Here is an 11,669-nt window from a genome sequence, read left to right as displayed (position 1 = left end):
TGGGGGAGAGACTAAAACTAGAGGACAAAGTTTAAAAATGTGAAGTCTCCCTTTTCAGGCAGAAATGAGGAGAAACTTTTTCTCCCAATGGTTGTTCGTATGTGCAGGCTGACTCATTGAACTTATTCAAGGCAGAGTTAGATTCTTGTTAGGTGAGGGAGTTGAGGGTTATAGGGGGGGGGGCAGACAGGAAAGTGGAGCTAGGACCACAATCAGATCAGCCATGATCCTATTGAATGGTGGGGCAGTCTCCAAGGGACAAGTGACCTATGATAGGCTCAGAACGATTGCCAAACAGTGCACATGAAACGACGCAGTAAACTCTAGTTAGTGCTCACTTAGCCAAGATTAGAATACATATGCCCTATTAATAAAAGAGCTGAGAGGCAATAATGGGAGGGCGTCCAAAACTAAACTCAGAAGCTCCCGTGAGGTAAAGTTGATGTAGTCAGCAATTTAGCACATGAAATATTGTGGGGGGTTTTTTTTCTTGAAGCTTTTCCATCCAGTACTTTGACCTCCGTCCCTTTGCAGAAACCTCAGCTCACGGCTCCTTTCACACCAGAGCCCAGCATCTAGCCGATGTTTCACATTGCTGTAGCGCAGCCAGGGATTAACAATGGCCAGGCACACAGCTCTCTGTGCAGTCAGTGTGATTGCCTTTCTCTCAGTCCCGTGCCTTACAAATAGAAAACTGTTGGTTTTCCTGATAGATGGTTTCCGCTTTGATTACATCAGTGAAAGGGAGCTGCAGAATTTACCGGGTTTCAGGGAGATCGTTGAATTGGGCGTTAAAGCGGATTACTTGACACCGGAGTTCCCCAGCCTTTCCTATCCGAATTATTACTCCCTCATGACCGGTAAGTAAGATGCACTAGAGAGAAGAAAAATCTCCAGTGAAATACACTCGGGGCTTTAAAATCAGTGGAAAAAATCTCATTCACGAAACTTTAAATGGACTTTGTGACCTGGCACATCTTTGTTTAATCTGTTACAGGAGCATGTCACACCAGGATTTTTTTAAACAAATGCAGGTATAATCTACATAAATTACCGTGCATTTAGAAAATCAAATATTTAGATTATTTTTTAAACGAATTATGTTAACATATAATATGTAGCATTGGACTAAACCTGCTAAAATGGAATGCCTTAATCGTATTATAAGTGGAAGAAAAAAGCTTAGCAGGTCTGGCAGCATTGGCGGAGAAAAGCACACCGATGCTACCAGACCTGCTGAGTTTTTCCAGGTGTTTCTGTTTTGGATTTCCAGCATCTGCAGTTCTTTGCTTTTATGGAAGAATAAGTTTTGTTGGTTACGTTTATTTTAAGTAGTAGCGCTCTTAACCACTCCTGGGTTATTTGATGAGACGATTGAAATATGCAGGAAAAGCAAGAGATGAGTTAGCCTCCCAAGGATGGTTGTGAGGCTTTGCTCCTGTTCCAGGGGTTTTCCCCCTCCATAGAAACACCGTGTGGCGAAAGTCATGGTCCCCCGTTTTTTTAGCTGCCTTGCTTTAGGAGCTTTAGGCTTTGTCTGAGCATGGCAGTGGGTGCAGGGTAAACCCCAGTGTGGTGGGCGGCCGTGTTTAAAACAGACTCAAATCCCTCTGCTAGCTGACCATTTTACAAACCAAATAAAAAGCCTACTCAGAAAGTAACCCCTGCCAAAAAAGTAGACAGCTGTTGGGAGAATTGAATCCAAAGGGTCAACTGCAGTCTTCAGTAGGTCAACTTCTCTCCCATTTTAAAAAGTAAACATCCTAAGACGCTCAACAGAGGCTTAATTTGGCTTCCTACAGCCGTATTTTCAGTGCAATGAGTGCAGTTTCAGATGGCATCTGTGCCACACACTCCTGGTGCAGGCCATGCCAGATCCATTTTGTGGAGGGATGAGGGGTGTGCAGCAGAAGTATGCAGAGTAGGCAAGTTGTGATGCCAACCCTGTCATTTGGGAGCTCAACAGTCCTGCCCGCCCTTTCTTAAAGTCACCCGGCTGAACGCGCATTCAGTAGCGAGAAAAAAACAATCCACAACCAGTGCTATATGAAGGGATCATTAACTACTCGTAGGTTACTGGCTGATTGGTTTTTAATGGCTGCTGTTGAGTTAGTGGAAGTACTTGGTGGTTTGCACTGTCATGTCAGTGTTGTGATGCCTGCACTGAAAGTGTGGGACATGGCAAACGCCTTGGTTCTGACTTCAAGGTTTCTGCTCAGACGACTTATTCTCAGTCATTGGTACTGTAGTTCCTGTCCACTTTGGCCTGGAGCGTGACAGGGAGAATGAACAGAAGCAACACAGAGCAGGGCAAACTGCTCAAAGAGGAAGGGGGAGGGGGAGAAAAGCTCTCAGCCGCATCCACCCAGGATCCTCAGGGAGCAACTCTCCTACCTCAAACTCAGCAAAGAACAATGCATCAGTCACCGCCATGTTTCACTAAGGAGGTGCTGATTGCAGTCTGCCACCTATTGTAGGCAGATCTGCAGACACCGGGCAGAGCAAGGATAGCATTGCCAGGTGCTGTGATGGTGACCACGGGCATGAATTTCTTTGCATCGGGATACTTCCAGCCTAGAGCAGGGAACATGTCGGCTGTCCCTTGATTCAAGGATGATGTCTTCTCATGGTTGAGACGGGCCTTCGTGACCGAACAGGATGATTCTCAACCCACAGATCTTTGGGCACATAGGGCAGGATGACCTATGAGGTAGTGGAGTTCAAGGTGAAGAATTTTCCTCCTATCCTTGCCCTCTCTGTTGCTGCTCTGCTGTATCAGTAAGGCATTGTGAATCAAAGTGCGATGCAGCTTGACGGACAAGCTGTTGTCATTCTGAACCATTGCTGGCAAACTCATCCCAGTCATTAATGTCAATGCTGCTGCACTTCAAGCAGAGTTTTGGAGTGTCTTTGTAGCATCTCCTTTGTCCTCTCCTGGAATGTTTGCCTTTTGAGAGTTGAGAGAAGGCAGGACCTGGTGGGGGTGGTAAGGGGGTGAGGGATGATGGCGGTAGGGATGGTTTTCAACATTCTGGACAGTGTCCAGTCCAGCAAAGTTGATTTTGCAGGAGTTTTGCCTGAATATTTATGGAATTGGCTTCAAGATGGGCATTAGCATTTTTCAACAATCCTCCCATTGAATCTGGAGGATGCGGTGAAGGCATTGTTGATGCAAGTTCTCTAGTGCTCTTATGTGTTGCTGCTACACAGTCCAGGCCACACTACAGTACAGGAGTGTGGTGACGACAGCTGCTGTATACACCGGCACTTTTGTTGTGTTGCAAAGGTCTTTGTTGTCAAACACTCACTGCTGTAGTTTGTAGATGGCTGAGCTAGCACAGCTGATCTGTTGTTGGATCTCCTTGTCAATGGTGGTCTTTTGAGAGAGGTTGTTGCCAAGGTATGGGAAGTGCTCAACACATTCCAGAGTGTCTACTTCAACATGTATGCGGAGGTGGAATATTTGTGCCATACCTAACACAAAGGGAGATGATTGTCGTTATTGGAGGCCAGTCATCTCGCTGCATGAGTTCTTCAGGGCACTGTCCTAGGCCCAACCAACTTCAGCTGCATCATCAATGACTTTCCCGCTATCATAAAGTCAGATGCTGGTGGTTGCTGATGACTGCACATGTTCAGCACCTTTTGCAACTCTTCAGATACGGAGTCAGACTGTGTCCATATGCAGGACAAGATCCAGACAACATTCAGGCTTATGCTGACAAGTGCAAATAACATTCATGCCACACCAATGCCAGGCAATGACCATTTCCAACAAGAGAGAATCTAACTCTCACCCCTTGATATTCAACAGCATTACGATTGCTAAATCCCACACCATCAACATCCTGGGGTCTACCATTTACCAGAAACTTAACTGGACTAGCCATATAAATACTGTGGCCACAAAGCAGGTCAGAGGCTGAGGATTCTGCAGCAAATAACTCACTTCCTGACTTCCCTAAACCTACACGGCACAAGTCAGGAGTGTAATGGAACATTCTCCACTTGCCTGGATAAATATAGCTCCAACAACATTCAAGAAGCTTGACATCAACCAGGATGAAGCAGCCTGCTTGATTGGCACCACATCCACCACCTTGAACATTCACTTCCTCCACCACTGCCGCACAGTGGAACAGTATGTACCATCTACAAAATGCACTGCAGCAAATCATAAAGCCTCCTTCAACAGCACCCTCCCAACCAGCAACTTTTACCACCTAGAGGGACAAGGGCAGCAGATGCATGGGAACACCACCACCTGCAAGTTCCCCTCCAAGCCACACATCATCCTTACTTGGAACTATATCACCGTTCCTTCACTGTCACTGGGTGAAAATCCTGAAACTCCCTTCCTAACAGCACTGTGGATGTACCTAGACTAAGGTGGTTCAAGATGGTGGCTCACCACCACAAGGGCATTAGGGATGAGCAACAAATGCTGGTCTTGCCAGTGACATCCACGACCAATAAAAGAATAAGAAATAAATTAGCTTCCCCCCCACCCACCAACTCTGTGAGTGAGCAGCCAACCCCTGGAAAAGTCCCCCGGAGATGGCAATGCATGGGGAGCTGTCCAGACGCAGTTTCCACCCCCCGCCTCCATTTCCCAGCCCCACCCCTGCCTCCAACCCACAGGGCCAGGAAAATTCACCTCTGCATTTCAAACTGTGGCTGTCTGATCAAAGAAGATTTGCGTACACAAAGCTGTTACATTCCCTGCATGTAGACATTTCTTTAGGTTCCTCTAATCAAATTGAGAAAGCACTGATCATCTTAGCTAAAGTAATGTCTTATCTTTAGCACAATAACCAATCTTAACTTTACAAGCATTACCTTTAAAATTTCCTTGCGACGTTACGGTCAAAGTTCATACTTATATGCAAATGTAATTGAGTTCCTCTGAACCCTATTTTATCAAATAATTTGCAGTGCAACAAATCTGATTATATTGGTGCTGCATGCATTCCCTGTCAAAGGCACCAGAAGGTGTAATAATGATCTAAAGGGCATCATTTCAAAGTTTGCAGATGACGCAAAATTGGAGGAGGATAGAAACTGGGGGGGAAGTAGATGGGCTGGTAAAATGAGTAGACACGTGGCAGATGAAATTCAGCACTGAGAAGTGAAGTGATTCATTTTGATAGGAAGAATGAGGAAAGACAATATAAACTAACACTATTTCCTGACACCGAACTGGAACAGGAAGTTGACACCCGCTCCGACCGCCCGCACATGTCCGGTTCCTCCCCCCCCACTGATGCCCTTGTTGTGCGCCTGTCGGACACTCGTCACTAACTCGCTGCCTCCCGCTCGCCGGCCTGCTGTTGTCCGTTTCTAACACCAATATAAAATCAGCTACAAGAATTTGGAAAAGAGCCACGAAGACTTAAATAATAACAAAATATTTTGCAAGTGCACAGCAAGTCTACCAGTAGTTAAAAAGAGAAGTCATGGTACAACCCAACCCCCCGCACCCGTCCCAACCATGTCAACCTGCCATCTCTTTCCTCCGATGCTGATGGACCCATTGTACATCTACAATGACCCCTACCTCTAAGAAAAGAGAGATAGCTAACCTTTGAAGTTGATATATTCTATGAATTCTTTGCAATAGCTTTATTAACGAGACCAGCTTTAGTCAAGGCCAATGGGTTAACTGATCCATGGCCTAAGTAGAAATGAGTAAAAATTGTGTTAGATAGAAACTAAAAGGATTGGATATAAACAAGGCCCCTGGGATTAAAGAACAAAATTCGTTATGCTTGGTTTGGTATTTTTTCAGACTTCCCACAGGTTTGATTCCTGAACTCTGCTGAGTTAGCAGATGTCTCAGGGCCATGGTAAAGTTCTACAATTGATGTTAACAAAGTCAGAGAGTTCAGCAAAATGTTTCATTTGAGATGAGTCTTGCGAATGATCTTTTTCAGCATGTTAACCCTCACAGACAGCGAATCAATTTACTTGTCTGGGCGGAATTAGGCACAGGGCCACTGATGAATATATTTACTCGGCAGAGCCCCTTTGTATTTTCACACATCATAAATTGAACTAATTGACCATAAGATTAACTTTACTTTTAAAGTTAATAAAGGGCATAGTTTAGACCAGTTGTAAAAATAAAATAAAGATCAATAAATCTCAATGCCAATGATACTTTAGTTAATTGATGAACAATATCAAACACCAAATTGACTGGCAGATGATTGATTGATGAAAGAGTGATATGTATGTGAGGAGAAGACTCACGTTTATTATAATCTCTGTGTCTCTTCCAGGACACTATTGCGATGTCCATCAGATGACTGGAAATTATATGTGGGATGAGCAAAAGAACAAGTCATTTCTAATTGGTGAGAATAAGGATAGCCAACTGCCTATGTGGTGGAATGCGTCAGAACCACTCTGGGTTACCATGATGAAGAATAACAGACCAGTTTATATGTATTACTGGCCGGGTTAGTATTTGGCAATGCTTGAACCTATCCACTATTATCTTCATGATTACTTTAATTTAGCCACTTAACACTGAATTGTTTCGGCAACTGACAGTGCACGTCAATGAATGAATACAGTTGGGGTACAAGTATGCAAACTCAGGATGACTTCCTTCCACCTTCCCTGTTTCCCCCAGCTCCCTTTCTTTGGCCTTGCTTTTCATTTTGTCACATATGATATGGCAATAGTTGCCAAGAAAAAAAGCCTCGTTCCCCTGATACAAGATCCAATTAGACTTGGAGAGTTATGGTCAATGTATCCCTTTTCTCTGTCATCTCCTCAAGTTCCACAACCCTCCAAGATACCAGCACTCATCTAATTCTGGCATCCTGAGCATCCCTAATTTTATTCATTCCCCATTGGTGGCTGTGCCTTGGCCCATGCCCTAAGCTCTGGAATACCCTCCCTACACTTCTCCGCCTCTCTAGTTGCTTTCCTCCTTTAAGAAACTCTTTAAAACCTATCTCTTTAACCCAGTTTTTGGACATCTGCCCTAATGTCTCTTATGTGACTCAATGTCATATTTTGTTTTATAATACTCTTGTGAAGTATCTTGGGATGTTTCATTCTTTGGTTTAAGGTTAAAGATCCTGAATAAATATAAGTTGTTGTAAGTGTTTTTTGTGAAGCTGTCCTATGCCAATGCAAAAATGTGCTGGGAATTTGGAAGAGTGTATGATTTTTTACGCAATCACATATAATCTTATGCTCAGATACATGGCTCCAGTGTTATTAAGGGTAACTTTGAGCCTGTGCTGTTGGCCTGAGGCCTCAGCTGGCCATGGGAAAGTAGTGGATCTATGTCCAAATTTCCAATGTGCATTGCCAAGGGACAAGGCCGCCTGCCGATAGTACTGACTTGCTGTATTAGCTCTAAAATCTGTTAGGTACCTGAAAATTCATGGCCATTTTGGTGTATGCACACCCATAACCTTTGGCATGAGGACGTAGAATGGTTAGAAACAAAGTTGGGGTCAAATTAGGAAGAAAATACTTTTATTTATATAGCACTTTTAATGACCACAGGATGTCCCAATGCATTTTACAGCAAACGAAGTACTTTCTGAAGTGTAGTCACATTTGTAATGTAGCACGTGCTTTAGGGCAGCCAATTTAGGCACAGCAAGCTCCCACAATGCAACAGATTTTATCTGTTTTTTGATGTTGATTGAGGGATAAATATTGACCAGAACACTGGCGATAACCCTGCACAGTTGTGCCATGGGATCTTTTGCATCCGCCTAAGAGAGCAGGTGTGGCCTCAGTTCAACATTTCATCTGAACGATGGCCGCTCCGTTGGTGCAGCACTTTGTCAGTACTGCACTGGAGCATCAGAATTGATTTGGTTGTTCAAGTCTCGGCGGGGGTGGGGGCTTGAACCCACAACTTTCTGAGTCATAGGTAAGAGTGCCAGCAATAAAGCCACTGCTGACAAGCTCAAAGGGCAGACCCTCAGAGAGAAGTGAACTTTCTGGGATAGACTTACAAAATCAATTGCTAAGAAATTGGGCATGGGGGTAGGAAATTTGGAGGGACCAATGTCAGACCAGGCACACTTTTTGGCACTGGCAGATGTGCATCCAATATAGGATGGAGACCTGGATGACAAGGATCCGGGAGCAAAGCTTTGTTCTTTCAATGCTTTAGCCGTTCTCCTTGTTAGGGAACTGCAGACCACTTACAGGTTTCTTCATAAGGGACCTAGTTTCTTGGCCCCCAACCCACATCGTCTCAATACTCCTCTGCTGGGCTTTCTGACCTTATTCAAAAGTGTGTCCAGCAGGTGCACCCAGTGGCTTTCCGTTCACTAGAATCAGAATAAATCATTTTTACTATAACTCTAAGAAAGATCATTTTCCTACTGCCTAGTGCCCTTTCATAAGAACATGAGAAGGTAAGAAATTGGAAGACTATTCAGTCCTATGAGCCTGGTCTGCCATTCAGTAAGGACTTTGCCGATCTTCCACCTCAATTCCAACTTCCCACACTATCCCTGTAATCCTAATTCCCTTTCGTATCCAAAAATCTATCGATCTCTGTCTTAAATATACTCAATGATTGTTACTTTCTAACATCATGGAAGTGGCTTTTCCACCTCAAATTATCCATGATCTTGGAAATTGCGCTGGTGGGGCAGAATTTAATGCTCTCCTGGAGGTGGGCTGGAAGGTGGGGAGATGTATAATCAGGAAGAAAGGTGTGAGGTGGAGACCCCCATCGCCATCCCAGCTCCACCCCATTTATTCCAGGGAGAGAAGGGTGGGGACGGCCTTCCTGTCCAGAGGCCAATTGAAGCCTTTGAGCACTTAAAGGCCTCATCCTGCCACTGCTGGTATTCAACCAGCAGCGGGCGTGGGTCATGCCATGTGGGTAAGCCACCAGGTAACCATGGCAGACGTGCCTGAAATTTGGTGGGGGGCCGGGTCCCTCCTACTTGGGCAGCTAATGTCCAAAGGAGAGCCCACCGGCAGCCCACATGTGAAGACCCCTCGCCTGCCCTTTAAACTAAGCCCCCCCACCATTGCCGTTGACTCCCTGACTGCACCCAGAAATCCAGTTCTAATAGTGCATTTTCGTTTTAACATGGGAGTAATGGGTTTTGATTCATGGGGAACTGGCACCAGGAAGTTGAAGCTGTACCATTGGGACAGTCTTCACCTGAACTGTGCTGGGATCATGGTTCTGGCAAGTCATATCACTGAGGTGGCAGAGAGGACCTTAAACTAAATAGTGAGGATGAGGGATCATGTGAGGGAAGATGTGGTAAATTAAAGGAAAGGACGAGGCAAGAGAGCAAGGTAGCAATAGGATAATGATAATTAGAGTGTGGCAGGAAGGGATAGAGTGTACAAACTTAAGAGTGTGCCATCAGATAAAGTCAGGGTTTGCAAAAATAGCAAAGAGCCAGAACTGAAGGCTCTGTATCAGTGCCTGTAGCATTCATAAAATGGATAAGTTGTCAGCTCAAATAGAAATAAACATGTATGATCTTATAGCCATTACAAAGACGTTGCTGCAAGGTGACCAAGGCTGGGGCCTCAATATTCAAGGGTACTTGTCATTTTGGAAGGACAGGAAGCTATGAAAATGTGTTGGGGTAGCTCTGTTAATTAAGGATGACATTCGTACAACAGAACTTTAGAACTTTAGTCCTAAAGATCAAGGTGTAGAATTAGTTTGGGTAGAGATGAGAAGTAGCAAAGGTAAGAAATCACTTGGGGGGTGGGGGGGGATAGTTTATAGAGCCTCTAGCAGTAGGAACACTGTAGGATAGGGTATAGAGGAAGAAATAATGGGGCCTTGTAAGAAAGGTATGGTAATAATCATGGGTGATTTTAATCTACATATAAATTGGATGAACCAGATCTGCAAAGGTAACCTGGAAGATAAGCTCATAGAGTGTTTTCGGGACAATTTCTTAGAGCAGTACATTCTAGAGCCAACCACAGAGCAGGCTATTCTAGACCTGGTAATGTGCAATGATCTCATAGTAAAGAAGCCTCTAGGTAGCAGTGATCATAACATGATTGAATTTTGCATCCAGTTTGAGGATTGGTAGTCTATAGAATTCTCTTCCCCAGGGAGCAGTGGGGGCTGGGTCATTGAATATTTTTAAGGCTGGGTCAGATATATTCTTGACTGACAAAGGAGTCAATGGGTATAGGGGCTAGGCAGGGAAGTGGAGTTGAGGCCACAATCCAATCAGCCATGATCTTATCAAACAGCAGAGCAGGCTCGAGGGGCCAAATGGCCTACTCCTCCCTATTTGTATGTTTGTATTCCCTCCTGCTCGCCGCTCCTCCTAACCACCACCTCCGTCCTGTCTGAGAAATGTCTCCAGTTTTTAGCATTGATTCCTATGGGAACCTATGATTCACTTAAAGTTGTTTCACTTGAAGTCGTGATTTTCAGGAACGCAACCATAACTTTAATGTGGTTGACTCTTAACTGCCCACCGAAATGACCTAGCGAGCCATTTAGTTCAAGGGAAAATAGGGATGGACAACAGATGCTGGCATTGCCAGTGATTCCCACATTCCATCAAACAATAAATGAGAAACAAGTTGCCTGATTTCGGATTGACTGGACTCCATCTAATGGCAGAAGTTGGTCGATGCAGTGAGCAGCTGAAGAGGTCTGGGACTTCAGTGCTTGCTGAGAGCAGGAATGGGGGCAAAAGGGAAGATGGACCAGCTGAAGAAGTCCCCGTGGAGGCAACGGACATCGGGAATTTAAAGGTGAAAATGGAGCGTTGCAAAAGGAGCAGGGGTGAATAGGAACTTCAGGACTGAGGGCAAGGCTGGGAGTGGATACAGGAGTGAGGGTGGGAGTGAGGGGGAAGAGGAGCTAGTTGAAGTCCCTGATAGTGACAATGGACACCGAGGACTGTAAAGTTGAGAATGGTGGGTGGGAATGGGAGTGAGGGGGAATAGGGATTCCAGGACTCAGGGCAGGAATGGCAGCAAGGGTGAGGTGGAGGAAAGAGAAGCAATAGAAGAGGCCCCCAATGCTGGTGCATGGACTCCAACAGTGCTGGGGAAAATGTCAGAAAATGCCATATACGGATGTCGGATGCCTGGAGTGTGATGGAATACTCTCCAATTGCCTGGTTGAGTGCAGCTTCAACAACAGTCAAGAAGCTCGAAACCATCCAGGACACAGCAACCCGCTTGATCGGCACCCCATCTACCAACTTAAACATTCACTCGCTCCACCAACAGGAAGATGAGTGCACTCTTTTGTGCGCACGCGGGAATCCCGCCGCCCCGCCACCCGCACAGGGAGTGCTCAGCGCTTCCTGGCGGACATCACGCTGGGCTGTGAGCAATTTTGGGCCCTGTGTCTCAGGAAGGATGTTCTAGCCCTGGAGAGGGTCCAGAGGAGGTTCACGAGAACGATCCCAGGAATGAAAGGCTTAACATATGAGGAACGTTTGATGACTCTGGGTCTATACTCGATGGAGTTTAGAAGGATGTGGGGGGTTCTGATTGAAACTTACAGAATACTGAAAGGCCTGGATAGAGTGGACGCGGGGAAGATGTTTCCATTAGTAGGAGAGACTAGGACCCGAGGGCACAGCCTGGGAGTAAAGGGAAGACCTTTTAGAACAGAGATGAGGAGAAACTTCTTTAGCCAGAGAGTGGTGAATCTATGGAATTCATTGCCA

At 45.3% G+C, this 11,669-nt stretch overlaps 1 protein-coding gene across 1 annotated transcript in view; it reads left to right on the top strand.

The window, feature by feature from the left end:
- The first annotated feature begins 475 nt into the window (after positions 1–475).
- Positions 476–11,669, top strand: part of enpp6 (ectonucleotide pyrophosphatase/phosphodiesterase 6) — a 51,654-nt gene continuing 40,460 nt past the window's right edge. The window contains exons 1-2 of the mRNA XM_078562026.1: positions 476–860; positions 6,282–6,461. Coding sequence (XP_078418152.1) covers positions 620–860; positions 6,282–6,461 — 421 coding nt within the window. The 5' untranslated portion in view covers positions 476–619. The remainder of the gene's footprint in view (positions 861–6,281; positions 6,462–11,669) is intronic.

The sequence above is a fragment of the Cetorhinus maximus genome, chromosome 2 (assembly GCF_964194155.1).
Source record: "Cetorhinus maximus chromosome 2, sCetMax3.hap1.1, whole genome shotgun sequence".
Classification (NCBI taxonomy): Eukaryota; Metazoa; Chordata; class Chondrichthyes; order Lamniformes; family Cetorhinidae; genus Cetorhinus; species Cetorhinus maximus.
Note: the sequence above shows the minus strand (reverse complement) of the source record. Positions and strands in the feature narration are given on the sequence as shown.